Source organism: Puma concolor, chromosome D3, assembly GCF_028749965.1.
Source record: "Puma concolor isolate L17-30 chromosome D3, mPumCon1.1.hap2, whole genome shotgun sequence".
NCBI classification, from domain to species: Eukaryota; Metazoa; Chordata; class Mammalia; order Carnivora; family Felidae; genus Puma; species Puma concolor.
Window position 1 is genome coordinate 44,681,018 of NC_141678.1, and position 18,566 is coordinate 44,699,583.

Here is an 18,566-nt window from a genome sequence, read left to right on the forward strand (position 1 = left end):
ATTTCCCACCTTCCTTCTCAACCAGGATGGCCATGTGACACAGTTCCAGCCAATGGATATAAGTGCAAGTCTTATATCTGATATGTCTGGCCCCATCCTTCCCACTTTTCCTTCTCTGAACACACAAACCTGATGGCTGAGATGCAGCAGACATCCTGTGTTCTGGAGAAACTGGCCCCCCTGCTAAGGATGGAGAGGAGGCAGAAAAAGCCTGAGTCCTTGATGACACCAGTAACACACCAGCCCTGGTCTACCTGAAGACGTTTAATAATGCAAGATAGTTAAATATCATAATTCCTAAGTCACTGTTAGACAAGTTTCCCGAAGCTAAAAGTATTTTTAATTAGTACAAATGATGTGAACCCCATATTCTGGGAACAGTGAAACAAAACAGTTTTAATATTTCTTACTAATGCATTCATGAAATTATCATAAATTAATTTCTAGGGATTATTTTTTTATAAAGACTTACAAAGAAACAATTTAAAATGATAGAATTTATTTTAATATATTGATATATATGTATACACATATACTATTTTAAAAATAAGCATGTGAAGTATAATTGTTATAAAACATAAGTCAGCCTTAATTTAATATTATCAGAGTAAAAGAGCATGTATAGAAGTCAATCTAACATTTTTGCATCTGCCTTTCAAAGTTAGAATACACAAAAGATATAGCGCATTGTATTTTATCTTATTTCAGTCTTCACATTATCATCATTGGGTATAAATACCCTTAGGAATGTGCCAACTTATAACTTACATTCAAATAACCCAAATCTCTTAACAGTTATTAAAGTACCATTAAATCACCTAAAATGAGTCATCTAAAAAAATACTGGCCTAAATTAAAACCCTGAGGAATTAAAATCTTTTTACACAATAGTTTTGGTTAAGTGCGATTCCATGTTCAACTACTTTATTTAAGGTCATACTTGGTAAGGCATAGTAAAAATAAAATCTACATAAGTTACAGTCTAAATCTATATTTCATTTCTTTCTACAAAGTTGTTTTGTTTCCCCAAAAAAGTTTTTGCAAGTCATTCTGGACCTCTTCACTACCTGCTGGCATATCTGCTTTATATACAGTAGTTAAGATTTGTGCACTAAGCTGAGCTGCCTTTACATGGTAGTTCAGATAAAATGCACCTAAACAACTACATGCTAGAGAGTTCATGTCCATGCTCCACCATGGCCTGAACAAACTGCTTGAAGACTCGATCCATGTAAGTGGACTGCCTTGGCCAGATTCCCTCCAGAAAACCAATATGGCCTCCATAAGAAGTAAGGACCAAAGCAACATTAGGGTTTTGCTTGGCAGTTTCAATTGGAATAGCTTGGGGAAAAAAAAAAAAAAAAAGATAAGGGAAAGGGGGAGGTCAGAGAAGGAAAGGAGAAAGGAAAATATATAATTATTACTGGTTCCTGTTAGGAATAGTACATGCTTTTATCATTTCTAATCATTATAAACTGAAACACCATTACATAAATAAATATTTGTAATTAGTACAGCTAATGGAATAAGTCTACTTTATATCAACCATCTACATTCTTTTTCTTTTTTAATTTTTTAAATATTTCTTTATTTTTGAGGGGGGGAGGGGCAGAGAGAGAGGGAGACACCGAATCTGAAGCAGGCTCCAGGGCTTCAAGCTATCAGCACAGAGCCTGACACAGGGCTCGAACTCATGAACCACAAGATCATGACCTGAGCCAAAGTCTTAACTGACTGAGCCACCCAGGCTCCCCACAACCATATGCATTCTTATAACAGATCATGTTTACAGTTACGTACTGAACCATCATTTTTGGAAGAATCAATCCAAGTGTTTAATCATAACATAAAAGTATAAAAAGGCTTAGTCTTGTTTTGAGAAATTAAAGTAAGGTAATGGAAGGAATGGTGAATACTTACATTATGCTATAAGATTCCCACTTAGGTATTACACCAGGAAAAACAAAAAAGCAACAACAATCTTCTCACCTTTGTAAGAGTTATAAATTCATTATGTATGACTTTGGTTAATTTTACATGAAGTTAGATTCCTGAGGGGCCAATACAATTGTTGGCAATATTAAGGACTCAAAATTAAACAACGATTTATGTAGTAAAAATATATACAGATAGCAAAAAAGAGTGGAATAAAATATTCCCAAGTGATAACAGTGTTTATATTTGGGTGGTTAAACGTTGGTGATTTTTCTTTTTCTTCCTTGTCTGAGTTTCTATTCATAGTAAGGAGAAAGAAAAATTTTATTTTGAAAATATAGTTGCAATATTTAAATAATTCACTCGCAATGACAATCTTTTCATATACTCTACAAAATCTATTAAAGGATGTGAATTAAAGTTGTTTTATTCTTATTTCTTTCTCCCACACTTGGAGTTCAGTAAACTGTTTTGATTTAAGATCTATAGTGAATCACTACCTGGCATAAGAAGTGTTTTAATTTCAGATACTGCTAAATCTTATCTCCTTAATTAAGGTAACGTGGTTGTTGCAGTATTTAGACCTTCATATCTTGGGTAGAGTCTTAAAGGTAAATTAGCTAATTAAAGGTAAGATCTCCCTACCCCCATACCCTTCTAATGAAGGAAAGGAAGCTGACACACTCTAGGAGAACTGAGACCCTTCCAAGGGTCTTGCTGCTGTGCCCAAACTGCCTGTTCAGATGATGCTCTGTTTGACCTTCACAACACTCCCTGAAGAATAAACTTAGAGACTCTAAATCAAGGCCTGGCAAGCCAAGCCCTTGCCCAAAGGGGTTCTGAACTCTTATCCTTAGCCGGCCCCACCTAAAGAAGAGTACTTCCTATCTTGGGATAAGGTGTGTGAGCTTAAGGGGAGGGGCAGGTGAAATGACATACTATTTTTGTTTTTCCTTTTTCACCTCACATTAAAGGCTTCAATTTAGAATGCTTCATTTGCCTCTGATGAAATTATTATGAGCTCCAATTTCACACTCTGGATACACTCAGGAATTTATAACACCGATAGTTACAGACATACCAGAAGAACAAAAGGCTGTGCCACGTTTGAGTCATGTGAAAGATGCTGGCTGCCTGCGCTCTCAGAATGCAGACAATTGTCTCCTATTTCAATGTGGCAAGACTATCTTAAGGGATTGGGAAAGAATAGGAAATGATGAGCTTAAATTTCAATCAAATGGGGCAGGTTAAAATGCTGGGAAGTTTTTGTTGGTAAAAGAAGGGTCTGTGAAATATTAAAAAAGAAGGAGAAATAGACTTTCTTAATCCAATGAATATAGGCTAAATAACCACCATGCAATTCAACTAATACTAAAGTTCACTGTTTCATTTCTTGGTATGTGGTGAAAGGCCAAAAAGTTCCAGCCATCTAAAATTACTTGTGATTAATCATAAATCACATATAAAATGACATCTCCTGCAGAGATGATAGGTGATTTTTATTTTTATACACTTTGGGGATTTTCTGAAATTTTGACACTACACATGTGCTGTGTTTGTAATCAGATTAATTTTTTTTTTTTAATGAAGTACTTGGGAATATGTTTTTAAAGTGTTTAGGGGAGAAATGAGAACAAAAATGTATAAAAAGCTTTGTGAAATTTCATTAGAAAAAAATTAGAGATTGAGTCTACTGATCCTTATGATGACTTCTAATCATCTTGTATTGCTTCAGTATACCAGCCCATGCATATATATCTTTGCTACCAAATTTGTATTTCTTTTTTTTAATTTTTTTAATGTTTTATTTATTTTTGAGACAGAGACAGAGCATGAACAGGGGAGGGGCAGAGAGAGGGAGACACAGAATCCAAAGCAGGCTCCAGGCTCTGAGCTGTCAGCACAGAGCCTGATGCGGGGCTCGAACTCACAAACCGTGAGATCATGACCTGAGCCGAAGTTGGACACTTAACCGACTGAGCCACCCAGGCGCCCCCCAAATTCCATATTTCTTAAATTAAGAGGGCAAGAAAGTTGATTTGGGCATAATTTTTTTTTATACGGTATCCAGGGGGAAAACAAAGACTGTTCCTTTTCAGATGGGACCGAATGTGCTACACTCATTGAGATATTCAAGGACGTCATGTTTATAAGGTCTCAAGTTTTCTTCCAGGTTAAAAGGGGGAAAAAAATGTCAAAGTCTTCTGCTTAAGAAGCTCAGGAAGAAAAGCCAAGTGATGACAATAGACTTGTAAGGCAAGGAGTTCGAGCCCCACGTCAGGCTCTGTGCTGACAGCTCAGAGCCTAGAGCCTGCTTCGGATTCTGTGTCTCTCCCTCTCTGCCCCGCCCCTGCTCATGCTCTGTCTCTGTCTCTCAATAATAAATACATGTTAAAAAAAAAAAAGATTAAAGAAGGAAAAGTTATAAAAAATGAGAACAAGCAAAATATTTCAGTCATAATTGATTCTAAACCTCTCACAATTAACTAGATAAACGTCTGTGAAACTTTTTAAAGTGATCTCAGAAATTTAGATATAAATTATGAGTATTTAGTAATTTTTTCCTATTCCAGTGGAAAACATTTTATATGTCTGATATTTTACTTCTCATTACTGTATTTTCTTAAAGAGAACAGTATTTTAAAACTGTTAATTCAGGGGTGCCTGGGTGGCTAAATCAGTTGAGCATCCAATTTCGGCTCAGGTCATGATCTTATGGTTCACAGGTTTGAGCTCCGCATTAGACTCGATGCTGTCAGCACAGAGCCCCCTTCGGATCCTCAGTCCTCATCTCTCTTTGCCCTTCCCTGCCCTGGCGTGCATGTGCCTTCTCCCTCTCTCCCTCAAAAATAATTAAAATTTAAAAAGAACCCGGTTAATTCATGTCAAAATGTATACAAATAAGTTAATTTTACCATGACTTGGTGAGAAAACATCATCCACAGAATTCAGACACAACACCGGAATTCCTACTGATTTTAGTCTACGATTAGGGCTAGCGTCAGTATAATAATCATCGATTGTTCGGTATCCAAACATGACTGAAGTGAATCTCTTATCAAACTCTCTAATGGATTTAGCCTGAAAAATAAAAACAGATTATTTCTACTCCTGGAATCCAAAGAGGAAATAAAAATATTAAATAAAGTTTCTCTCCTACCTTCATGACATGATCCATGTCGATTTGTTTTACAAACATATGCCGGTGCCTGCAACAAAATAATTTTAAAGGTAAAAAATTAAGGTAAAAAAAATTGAGGATATTGCTATCTCAATCAGACCTAAAATACATAATAATAAATAACAAAACAGTCTAACACTGTTTTATGTTAGGGCACAAAGTTGGTACTCAGTAACTATTTACTTAATCAGACTTAAGTACATTGATATTTATCCTAAAGACATTTTTTAAGAGTACTTTTTTCTTTACTGAAAGATATTATAACTAGTTTTGTAATAATAAATGTAAATATTGTTTCATAACAACTTGTACCTACACACTGTTGCTGTTAAATCAATTTGGCCAAAAAGGCCTTACTTAAGCCAGAAGCTTTCAATTGGATAAACCACTTGAAGACATTATTTTTAAGTTGCTATATTGAAAATTAAAAGTTATATTTTGTGTGATTATTTTTTAATTGGTGGTCATTTTTCTTTCTTTTTAAACATATTTTATTTATTTATTTATTTATTTATTTATTTATTTATTTAATTTTAAGTAAGCTCTATACCCACTGTGGGGCTTGAACTCATGACCCTGAGAACAACAGTCGCAGGCTCTACCGACTGAGCCAGCCAGGCAAACCTAAATAGTGGTCATTTTTCTTATATAACTGATACTTTATTATTTATTTATTTATTTATTTATTTTTTTATTTTTTTTTTTCAACGTTTATTTATTTTTGGGACAGAGAGAGAGAGAGCATGAACGGGGGAGGAGCAGAGAGAGAGGGAGACACAGAATCGGAAACAGGCTCCAGGCTCTGAGCCATCAGCCCAGAGCCTGATGCGGGGCTCGAACTCACGGACCGCGAGATCGTGACCTGGCTGAAGTCGGACGCTTAACCGATTGCGCCACCCAGGCGCCCCTATAACTGATACTTTAATTCAGATCATTCACTTTTCTTACTACTGTGCCCCATTTCAGTGATGAGTAGTGATCTAATTTTTAAATATTTTAATCAATATTTTATACTCAACATCTGTAATTTAATAAGTAGGTTAAGTTTAATCCAATGTTTAATGTCAACTTTTGGGATAATTATGGTTTTCAAGAAGTCATGTACCAATTAACTATACTTTTTATTTAGCATTTATATTACATTGATCAATTCACCTAAAAATAGATGGTAATAGTCATCAAAATAGAAACAGAGACACCTCTGTTCTCTGTTATCACACCAATTTAAATGTTAGAAGATACACAAACAATTCCAGAAAAACTAATGCAAACATAGTGTCTGATAATCTTTTTTTTTTTTTTTCATCGTTTTTTATTTATTTTTGGGACAGAGAGAGACAGAGCATGAACGGGGGAGGGGCAGAGAGAGAGGGAGACACAGAATCGGAAACAGGCTCCAGGCTCTGAGCCATCAGCCCAGAGCCTGACGCGGGGCTCGAACTCACTGGACCGCGAGATCGTGACCTGGTTGAAGTCGGACGCTTAACCGACTGCGCCACCCAGGCGCCCCGTGTCTGATAATCTTAAGAAATGTGTGGGCTGAGAATATCCAAGTGCATTTTCCTAAGCTTCTAAAACATATCATGTTTGCAAGCATATGCTTAAGAAACTACATTATTCAGCACTAATAACACTTAATAACATTGCTTACTACCTAGGAAAGAATTCGGTACTGATAAGATTAGCATTAGGTAGAAGAACTAGGGAAACAGAGTATAATGTTACTCAACACATTCAATGCTAATGCTTTTAGTCATTTAGAATAATTTAGAACAGTGATCTTCAAAGTGGGGACACATACCCTACAGGTTGTACAAGACAGTGCACTGGGATACAGAAAGAAAACATTATAACTTTTACCTATATTTTTAGCTTATACTTAAAATATTTATTTTTTGTATATATTTATAACAAAGAATATTTGGGTTAGTAAATGCATATAATGCAAACATAAATATACAAGTATTAGCAGTGTTATACTTTACAACTTTTTTCTGTTGGGGCATGTAATCCAAAAAGTTTGAAGATGTCAGATGTTAAAAGATGACTCACTTATTAACTGAAGACTGGAGGCAGGTTGTCAAATAGTAATTAAAAAGCAGCCAGTTGAGTGGTTTCTCCAACGACTCAGAGCAAGCAAAAGTATTCCAACCAACTGAAAAAGTTGCAGCTGCCTTCAATGGAGTTTTTGGCCCAATTTTGCCTAAGTAATTCAAAAGCAGCATACTAAAATGGGGAGAAACAGGAAACTTAGTGATTAATTTGTTGTATCTCTCAAGACATCTAATTTCTTTTTTTTAAACGGGGGAGGGGCAAAGAAAGAGGGAGACAGAATTCCGAGCAGGCTTGCACTATCAGTGCATTGGCCGACAGGGGGCTTGAACTCACAAACTGTGAGATGGTGACCTGAGCTGAAGTCAAGAATCGGACACTTAATCGACTGAGCTACCCAGGTGCTCCCAACAGAATGTTTCTAATGTCCAGGCCACATAGATTATCAAAATGATATTGATAACAAAATGGTAATGATAATGATTAAAAATATACAAATCTTTGGACTTCAGTCTTTAGGTGAATGTTTAGTTTTAGTATGTGAGGGGTGTTTCAGGCAAACTTTTCTATAATTAGCCACACAGTAAATATTTTAGGCCTTCCTGGCCATACAGTCTCTGTCACAAATACCCAACTCTGTGATTGTACTGCAAAAGCAGCTGTAGACAATATATAGGTGAATGGACATGGCTGTGCTCCAACAAAACATTCTGCATGGATGAAATTTAAATAAATTTCACATAATTTTCACATGACATGAACTATTCTTCTTTTGGTTTTTTTTTTCAATCATCTAAAAATATAATAACCATTCTTAGCTCTTGGACTGTACAAAAACAGACAGATTGCCAGATCTGACCTGCGAGCCATGGTTTGCCAACGCTTGGCATAGATGAGAGAGCAAGAAGGAGTGGTTTTTCAGATGTGGCTGCACATTGGAATCACCTGCGGAGCTTTCAGAACTATTACAGATGTCTGGGTTTAGCCCTGGAGATTGTGAGTAATGGGTCTGTGTGGGCATCCTGGTTGCCTCTGAGCCCTTGCCCTCTAAAGTAAGTCTCCAAAGGGCTTCCTAGTGTAGAGTTAGACTTTCTGAGTTATGGCAGAGCTTTTGGCCCCCAAATCACTTATTTTCTCTTCCTACTCTTTCCTATTCTTTGTCCTTATCTATCACACATTTTCCACTTTTCCTTTGATTCCATCAATTTTCCCAATTTTAATCTAGTTCTATTTTGGTAAAAGGAACGAGAATGGGGTTTAATCTAACACTAATGTCAGAAATATAAGTTTACCATTGCCAACTAAAAAAGGGACGACAGCCTAAATTCTGCTTCTCATTGTATTTTCCATTCTTTATTTCTCCAATTGCCGAGGTTGTGAAATAGGAGAAATGGGTAAAAATTGTCTCATTCTCTTTCCCAAACCAACTGACTTGCAGAGTGAGTGTGATGAGGTTTTAAATCAAAAGTGGAGATTTTTGTTTTGCTTTTGCAAATGACTCTTAATAATGACTGTACTCCTAAAATAATAATAATAATAATAATAATAATAATAATAATAATACGATGATGATGATGATGATGATGATGACTGTACTCCTGGTATAAGGTTCTGTGGTTCACTAAGTCATTTAAAGAATAATGTTTACTCTTCTGTGAAGGGTTCATTCTAGGGTCTTAGTTTTGATGGCCCTATTCTTTGTTTTGAAGTCAGAGAGTGCCTGCATGTCAGTAAGATAGATAATGGGCAAATTGGAAGGGTTGGAAGGGAAGCTCTCAGGAGCAGGAAGGATTGGTAGTATTCATGACCAAGTAGGGGGGGATACTCCTTGGCTATTATTCAAGAGCAAAATAATACCAAGATGTTACTCCAAAACAGTTTGTTTTACTTTGACAGAAAAAGGACTCCATTTTTTCACCAAAAGAAAAGAGACAGAGAGAGAGAGAGAGAGAGAGAGAGAGAGAGAGAGAGAAGAATCCAGAATTAAGAGATTAAGAGGCATATCAACCCTAATTATGGACCTTATCTGGTTCTTAACTCAAACTGTAAAACCAACCAACCAAAAGTCGAAGAAATGTGACACTGACAAAATATTTAACTTGATGATTTTTAGAAACTGTTAGTTTTGTTCAGGTCTGATACCAGTGTGTGTGTGTGCTTTAAAGAGAAATCACCTCTTAGAAATTACCTACTGAAATATTTATAAATGATATAAATCTCATGATAGATGAGATTTAAGATAATCAGAATTGGGGAGGAATGGAGGGTAAGACTGATTAACAAGATTATCTGTGAGTTGATAATTATTGAAGCTGTATGAAGAAGGTTGATTATTATTGAAACCAGCTTATTAGTATATATGGGAGATCATTATTCTCTTCACTTTTATGTGAATTTTAAATACATTCTTTAAAGCTTGTTTATCATCTCATTGGGAGACTGAAACTTGACTGGGTCTAGAATGACATGAATTCCTTGGCTAGACTCAGTTCTGGCTTAAATCCCCTACTGGGTCACAGGCATCACAGGTATGGGGATTAATCCAGTCTACAAGGGCACTGGATGTTAGGATCTTCAACAGACTACATTTTTGTCTGTTGCATTTCCAAAAGAAAAAAAAAATGTGTCAAGCTGTAAAACATCCCCAAGTGGTAAGCCCACTTGGGAACGTGTCACAGTGCTAGGCAACTAGAAAGGGTGCTTCCTTCAAACAATTTACAAGACATTAATATTCAATCAGCTGCAAAGGCTAATGGTCAAGTTCTGCCTTCAGGCACTGAGGCTTCAAAGGGACATGAATAGGCATTTCCCAGGAGCTTCTGAATAGAGAATCTGGGCCTGTTTATGTAAGGTCTGGCCTTTAAAAAGTCAAGAATTTATATGATTAAGGGAAAAAGTTCAGCTGGCACCCTGTCCTCTATGGCTCACATTATGGAGCAAAGGAAAGAGAAGTACACTGAGCACAATTCACAGATTCTGCCTGGATTTTCTGCACTGATTCAGATTTCTTCCTTTTTAGTAGGTCAAGTCAGACCTTCCATGCTAATGTAAGAAATGTATTCTTTTCTTCTTAGTTTTATGTTTTTCAGAATCTAAAAAGCTGTGGTTACAGACTATTTTTCGGAATCTATCATTTGTAAAGCCTATTCATTTTCAGGTAAATATACTCCTAAGATGTTCTGAAAATTGAAATGGCAGATAAATCAATGACAAAATTAAGAAAAAATACACTTTCTATCTCATGTGTTTGCTGATTTAAAAAAGTACTTCTGGACAAGAGTTTAGGGAATCTAAGCATGGTAAAATGCCAGATAGTTAAAATTTTGCCAGATTATTAAGTTCATAATCACTAGAACAAAAAAAGGTAAACAATTATTAGTGGAAATGACTAAACATGGCATAAATGTTCCAAATAATCCTCAATGTAACTGCAAGAAGCACAAATTATAATATTCATATGCTTAAAATAGCAGCTGGAGTAGGGTTAACAATAAAACTTCACAGTTTCTAGGAGAGCATTCCAGGGTAGGTCCATCTGCCCAGCAACAAAACAAAACAAACAAAAACACCACACCTGGAGAAAAACAGTTTTGAAGGTCTCTTCAGCTGGAGAGAGCAAGAAGTGATTACTTCTATGACTGGAATGATGAAAGTCAGACTACAAGGTCAGCTTCCTGTGTGGTGCTGGAGGATGCACTTACAAGGACGGCTGGGAGTACATTAGGGAATCTGAAGGTCAACATGGCAGCTGTCGAGTGATGGGAATCAACATCATGGGATTCCAATAAGCCTTCAGGCTCACAAAATCCTAGTATCCCAAGGAGATACTTGTATCCTTTTCACCACAGAGACTGGTTGCCAAGGAAAAATTAAAAGTCACCTGAATTAATTACTTCATTCATTCAACCGTACATGGTGAAATAAGACAAAAATAATCAAACATTTATTTTAAAATGCCTATGTAGTTTATAGAGTTCTGAAAGAAGCTGTCTGTAAGTCCACTTCTCTCTCAGACATTTTATTTTATTAAAAAAATGTTTTTAAATTTTATTTATTTTGAGAGAGGCAGAGTGAGTTCAAGTGGGGGAGGGAGAGAGAGCGAGGGAGAGAGAATTCCAAGCAGGCTTCATGCTCTCAGCACAGAGCTTGGCATGGGGTTTGAACTCGTGAAACTGTGAGATCATGACCTGAGCTGAAACCAAAAGTTGGAGCTTAACCAAATGAGCTACCCCTGTCAGACATTTTAGAAAGGAAAAACCTTACCCTCCCATTGAAACCCCTGCTGCCAGGAAAGGAGCAGAAGGGTACAGACTGTGCACGTGGTGAATAACTGTCTCCAAGTCTTCAGTGTTAGCACAACAGTAAGTCCTTGGTGTCTGTAAGCAGAGACAGGTAAAGCACAAAATTTAAAATTATGAGGCTAATGATTTGCATAATGCAGAAATGTAAAAAGATCAAGAAGACATAAACATGAGAAAATAACCTTTGCACATACTATGAAAAATAATAATTTATCATATTCATATCTTGCAATTCACACATATTCCATATAAAGTCAACACGATCTGAGTTGGCACTGACCAGAAGACTTTGGTCATGCAAGGAAGGCTTGGCAAAAATAGGGCAAGACTGATACAAATACCTTAAATAGAATACACAGTACCAAACTCAAATGTGTCTCCAATTTAACAAGAACAGGATCAATTTAGAAAGAAACAGCGAAAAGTTACACTTTTATTTAAAAAAAAAAAAAATTATGCCTGACAAAACCAAAGTAATTGATTAATTAAAAAAACAAGCAAACAAACAAAAGAGACTTTACAATAATGCCACGAAAATTTTTAATTGTGGCTGCTTTCTAACTGGGGGACTGTTTTTTTTTGTTTTTTACATTTGTTTTCAATGTTTATTTACTTTTGAGAGACAGAGAGACAGAGCATGAGCGGGGAAGGGGCAGAGAGAGAGGGAGACAGAGAGCTGAAGCAGGCTCCAGGCTCTGAGCTGTCAGCACAGAGCCCAACGTGGGGTTCAAACTCACGAACCGCGAGATCATGACTGAAGTCGGGTGCTTAACCAACTGAGCCACCCAGGTGCCTCGGGAACTGCTTTCTTTATCCTGAGTGTTGTCTACCAGTGAGTGAGTGTGGTTTTCTGGCACTGCCTTCACTCTCGATAAAGGAATGTCCAGTTGTATTTATTAAACATGTTGTTTTACAACAATACATCCATATAGCACCAGCTGCACTACACTGCAACGAACACTTAAAATGTTATATTATGTAAAGGTGATTATGCCTCAATACATGATGCATTGAAACAAATGTTTTTCATGTGAACTTCATCAATAAGGGCTCTGTTTCCGGCAGGAAAGCTTCACAAATGCTTTGTCTGAGCTGTGGGAGGAGAGGGCAGTCCTCTCTGTAGAATAAATGAGAATGTGTATATGAATATGTGTGTGTATATGTGAGACCAAATAACTAGAAACTGAATAACATGGAGAGGAATCTGGTAACATTGCTTTAATAAAAACAGTTACCTGTACCATCCTGACTCTACTATTCCAATAAACCATGATCGGAATAGGAAGGCTATGTTCGCTCAGCATTCAATTGTTAATGAGAAGCCTGAGAAAGCCACAGTTTTTTTTTTTTTTTAATTTATATATGAAATTTATTGTCAAATTGGTTTCCATACAACACCCAGTGCTCATCCCGAAAGCCACAGTTTTTAATGATTCCTCCAACTAATCTCAAGCCTAAAACACTACACATTGCCTACTATCATCTTTCTGAGGTCTGCAAATATGAAACTCTCCAAACAAGAGAGTTAACCTAACAAGATTTACAATGGTGAACAATTATTAAATAATTAAATTTGTGTCTACAAAACCCTGAGGAAGGGGAACATGGGTGGCTCAGTCAGTTAGGCTTCTGATTTCAGTTCAGGTCATGATCTCACAGTTTGTGGGTTTGAGCCCTGTGTCAAGCTCTGTGCTGACAGCTCAGAGCCTGGAGCTTGCTTCAGATTCTGTGTCTCCCTTGATCTCTGCCCCTCGCCCGCTTGTGCTCTTTCTCTCTCAAAAATAAACATTAAAAAATTATTTATTTATTTATTTATTTATTTATTTATTTATTTATTTATTTATTTTCAACGTTTATTTATTTTTGGGACAGAGAGAGACAGAGCATGAACGGGGGAGGGGCAGAGAGAGAGGGAGACACAGAATCAGAAACAGGCTCCAGGCTCTGAGCCATCAGCCCAGAGCCCGACGCAGGGCTCGAACTCACGGACCGCGAGATCGTGACCTGGCTGAAGTCGGACGCTTAACCGACTGCACCACCCAGGCGCCCCTAAAAAATTATTTAAAAAACAAAACAAAACAAAACAAAACCCTGAGAAAGATCCCTTATTATGTCTATTTCATACAGGAAACTGAGTTGAGAGAAGTTAAATGACTCCTGGTATACCTTATCAGCTAATCGAGATACTTTATTTATTTATGTAAATCATAAATATATCAGCTAAGCTGAGATACTTTATTTATTTATGTAAAAAAAATTCTTTGTAACATTTATTTATTTTTGAGAGAGAAAGTACACGAGCAGGGAAGGGCCAGAGAGAGAGAGAGGGAGACACAGAATCTGAAGCAGGTTCCAGGCTCTGAGCTGTCAGTACAGAGCCCAATGCAGGGCTTGAAGTCACAGACCATGAGATCATGACCTAAGCCAAAGTCAGGTGCTTAACCGACTGAGCCACCCAAGCACCCCTAAGATGAGATACTTTAAAAAATATTTTGATTTAAATGCATTTGTAAAATCTAAATGGAATAATATCTACTACCATGCTCATTCATAGTGACTGCACAATTTGTCACAAGAATTTAGGTGAAGAAATCCTTCCTTGGTATTTTTATTACATATGAGTCTATTCATGCAGAGCTCGAACCCACGGACCACGAGATCATGACCTGAGCTGAAGTCACACGCTTAACCTACTCAGCCATCCAGGCGCCCCTTAACATTTTTTTTTTTTTTTTTTTTTAGAGAGAAAGTGTGACTGTGCTTGAGTAGAGGACAGGAAGAGGGAGAGAGAGGAAGAAGGTGAGGGAGAGAGAGGGAGAATTTTAAGCAAGCTCCATGCTCAGTGCAGAGCCCAATGTGGGGCTTGATCCCATAACTGTGAGATCATGACCTGAGCTGAAATCAAAAGTTGGACACTTAACCAACTGAGCTACACAGGTGCCCCCTAACTTCCCATTTTAAAAATAAATGACACCTATATTTTCCTAGTTAAAACTGTCGGTGGCAATGCCTTCTCCCTCTCCCTTAATCTTATAGTCAGTAAACTGCCAAATCCTCTAGTTTCTTCCTCCTCAGTGTCTTTTGCAGGAAATGCCAGAAACCCCTTCTTTCCACTCTAGTAAAGGCCTGGTATATTAGATTCCCTTAGAAGAGCCCCTGAGACAGGATGTGAGTGCAAGCAATTTATTTGGAAGGTGGTAGCAGGGAGCACCAGTAGAGGAGTGGTGAAGTGTGTCAGGGAAGGTAGGAAGTCAATAAAGCATATGTGACTAAACAGTTTGTGGCTGTGGGCAACAGGGACCCAATCCTCTGAGGCACTTTGGCAGACTGTGTGAATGTGGTTCAAAATTATCCAAATGAGTGGTGAGATAGATGGGTTCCACTAGTTCCCTTCAGGCACTGGTTGAAGGCTGCTCCTGGAGGCTGTTAACTCCTGGTTGGCCCGGAGTACAGTCCAGCAGGCTCCAGTAGCTAGAGAGGCCCCAGTCAAAGAGATGTGAGTGCTTTCAGGTAGAAGCCATCAGGTAGCCGTGCATGGGAATGGTTAAGTGCCATAAAGGTGAGGATGTGACAAAGGTATGGTACCTGCTGTCTTGGCTACCAGGACTTTCCACCTCTCACTGGAACTGCCGCAGTAACCTCTTCACTAGTTAACTCCCAGTCTTTCCTCATAACCATCCATTATCATATATCCCACTCACTGATGGATTAATCTTCCTAAAGAGCATTTCTAGCTCTAATCATGACAGTATTTTTGCTTAAAATTCTTCATTAGCTTTCCACTGATGACTGACTGAAGGACAAATTCTTCTGCCATGTGTTCAAGGCCCTCCACAATATGTCAAGCTGCTTTTCCAGCTCTGTTTTTTCCTATTTCTTCACAGGTACAAATTCAGGTCAGTGAGACACCACTATTGTCTTGTTGCTGGCCTCATATTATCCTTACTACCTGTGTGAACTTCATCTGCCAAGTGTCCTTCACTGTCAAGGCATGAAATCATGAGTTGATTAAATGTCAGAGAAAAGGAAAGACTCGGTCCCTGGTCTCCAGTGACCTCACAGCCGTTCCCAATTCTACCCCTAATTGTCTCAGCCAGTCTGCTCCTGGTCCGTACTATTACTATCTTACTCGCCTCTATCTCTGACAGTCAAGAAAATACTTGTCCAAACCGAACTGAAATACACAGGACTGAAAAATGAAAAGACCTGATGAGTAACTTCTGATATGCAAAACTATGTGGTTATATCACAAGACCTTTTGCTACTTGATGGTTCCAATTGGAAATATCATTTCCCTTCTTTTGTCACAGGACTTGAGTCTCACTAAAGAAAGGATTCATCCAGGGTACATAGCAAACACATTGAATTGGCAGGGCTGGCAGACATTTCCTTCAGGTCTAAAAATATAACTAGCGGCTTTTTAGACAAAACGTTAGTTAATTCTCAGTTGCTAGGGCTACTAATGCAACCAGCAACTAATCCTATTGCAGTAATTCCTGTCTTTTTCCATGCTTCCAGAACAGAGATAAAGTAAGCCATATCTAATGAGAAAAGGGATTAAAGGAGACCTCACAGGATTCAGCTGGATGGTGAAAACTCCCTTCACATGTGGATGTGAAAGGTTTTCTGGAAAAGTGAAGAAAATCTAAAGGATAGATAACCTTCCAGCAGATGTTCAGGCATAAATATTTTATAAGTTGTAATAACTTGAAATAATTACAAACCAAGATTTTTCAACTGCTGCTATGATCACAGAGAAACAATAGTAATTTGTTTAATGGCTTTTAGAGGTTAGTTTTAACAAGTCATTAAAGAGAATAATGAAGTAAAATGAATTCTTAATTATTCACATGTAACAGATGGGAAAAGAATAAAGCATATATTTTGTATTTATCTATGGACTACATATAATCTATCCTTAATCAACTTCCAAAAAATAGACAACTGAGTTCTCCCTAACCTGCAGAATTTTCCTGTCCTGGTTTAGAAGTCATTTGTTTTAAAATACAAATTTCATTTAAAAATGGGTTTTTTTTCTGGTCTAGAAATGAATTAAAATTCACCCTGTTAATCAGGTAGCCTGACTCTCCCTAGCTATTCTGGGAGGAGATTAATTTGCTAATCTGCAGTAGAAGCCATAACCCAGGACCCTTTCCTCAGTGCTGGAGCTGCCACACATCCAATACTGAACTGGCCAGCTAAGATTTTAGTTTTCCGTCTAGTAAAATGAAAACTGAGACAGATATTTAAATGTCTTTTAAAAAATCATTTCAATTTTGGCTGGCCAATGAACTCATAAGTGTAGGTAGCATGCTACATGGGGGCAAGTCTTTTGCTCAAACCACAGGGTCTCTGGCCCAATGAGTGGAGTTTGATAGTAATACTTGCTAAAAGTAGGGAAAAAAAATCATTTTAATTCCACTTTTATTTTATTGTAATGTCTGATAATAATCAGGAGCTTAGAATACTTCATTTCACAGCCTTCCTCTCTCAAGTATTTCCTCTCCTGTACTAAAATATTGGACAAGATGTTGCTTAAAGGAACTCTGTAACTCTTATATGCATGTAGGCCCCCAGAAGAAATAATCCTTCCATAAGAGTACTAATCATGTTTTTTTTTTTTTTTTTTTTTTTTTTAAACTAGGCTCTGGGTCCAATGTGGGGCTTGAACTCACAACTCTGAGATCAAGACCTGAGCTGATATCAAGAGTCAGACACCTAACTGACTGAGCCACCCAGGTGCTTCTAATCATGCTTCTTAACTGATCTCTGCAGCATGTTTTTGTTGCTGCTGCTGTTTTGTTTTCATTCCATCCACCCTGGGATGAGTACCTAGTCATTTGCTAAAATTGTCATTAGGAAAACTGATTTTATTTTTGGAAGATGCGTTTGTTAAGTAAGGAGTCAGAGAAAACAACAGTATGCATACATAAATCAAACCAGTACTTTAATGAATAATCATTTTACCTAGTCACTGATAGACATATAAAATGACCAAGTGTCTAAAAGTGCCTGGGCTTGGATCCTTTCTTGAAATAACTTGCCACAAAACAAAGGGCACCAGAAAATCTCCTGGCCACCTCTGAGATCAAGATAGCTTTTGTGCCACATTCCCACTAATGTTCTACATGTCTACATGCATATGCAGTCATGCTACACAGTTATACCAATAAATGAAGTGGCTTAAAGCAGATCAGCCAGGTGGACAGGAGTTACCTTTGGTCCAAACTCCTAAGAAGCAAGACCCATGCCCGCCCTGCCCTGTCTGGGTTTGCTGCCACCGTCCAGCAGTTTGCAGTCCTGCCTGTACTTTAGACTCACTGGGGAATGTTAAGACAAATCACAGACACTTGGACTCCACCCCAGACCAAATGAATCAGAATCTGGGAGGGGAGGATGGGGTCCAGGGATCAGTAGTTTCTTAAGGCTTCCCAGAGGATTCTAATGTGCAGCCAGGGCTGAGAACCAACTGCAAAGAGCAGGAGAATAAAGAAAAAGGGTGAGAGCAGAAAAATAAAGAAATAGGGTGAGAGCTGAGCCAAGAGAGGAGGAGGCTGCAGTGACAAGAATGATAAAATGATCTAGAGCGACTTGGGAAGAAGGAAATCTAGTGCTACGGGGATTCTTTGCAGTGCACAGGGAAGTGGTGTCAAACATCGCATATCTTATAGGATCACCTGGCACATATTAAGCATTCAATAAATGGTGGCTATTAAATTACTGTTATTATTCCTAGAAATTCTTTAACTATTTAAACTTTTTTTTTTTGAGAGAGAGAGCACGCATGTGAGCAGGGGAGAGAGAGAGAATCTTTTTTTAAAATTTTTTTTTAATGTTTATTTATTTTTGAGACAGAGACAGAGTGTGAGCAGGGGAGGGGCAGAGAGAGAGAAGGAGACACAGAATCTGAAGCTGGTTCCAGGCTCTGAGTTGTCAGTACAGAGCTCGATGTGGAACTTGAACTCATGAACCATGAGATCATGACCTGAGCCGAAGTAGGATGCTTAACCGACTGAGCCACCCAGGCGCCCAGAGAGAGAGAGAATCTTAAGCAGGCTCTATGCTGAGCATGGAGCCTAACTTGGGGCTGGATCCCA

The 18,566-nt window shown here is 37.8% G+C and overlaps 1 protein-coding gene and 1 non-coding gene across 4 annotated transcripts in view; one reads left to right on the top strand and one right to left on the bottom strand.

Moving 5' to 3' along the window:
• Positions 1-482: 482 nt before the first annotated feature.
• The window catches only part of ABHD3 (abhydrolase domain containing 3, phospholipase), a 39,154-nt gene continuing 21,070 nt past the window's right edge, over positions 483-18,566 (bottom strand). For 2 of the 3 annotated variants that reach the window (XM_086682598.1, XM_025931305.2), the window contains 5 exons: positions 11,432-11,544; positions 7,169-7,342; positions 5,096-5,144; positions 4,851-5,016; positions 483-1,341 (listed from right to left, as the gene is read on the bottom strand). In XM_086682598.1, coding sequence (XP_086538724.1) covers positions 1,163-1,341; positions 4,851-5,016; positions 5,096-5,144; positions 7,169-7,342; positions 11,432-11,544 — 681 coding nt within the window. In that variant the 3' untranslated portion in view covers positions 483-1,162. Of the gene's footprint in view, positions 1,358-2,648; positions 2,732-4,850; positions 5,017-5,095; positions 5,145-7,168; positions 7,343-11,431; positions 11,545-18,566 lie in introns of all 3 variants that reach the window. The other variant, XM_086682599.1, reaches the window with a different exon arrangement.
• Positions 16,719-16,864, top strand: LOC112868486 (small nucleolar RNA SNORA62/SNORA6 family). The gene has a single exon (XR_003224306.1). It is a non-coding gene; the product is annotated as a small nucleolar RNA SNORA62/SNORA6 family (small nucleolar RNA).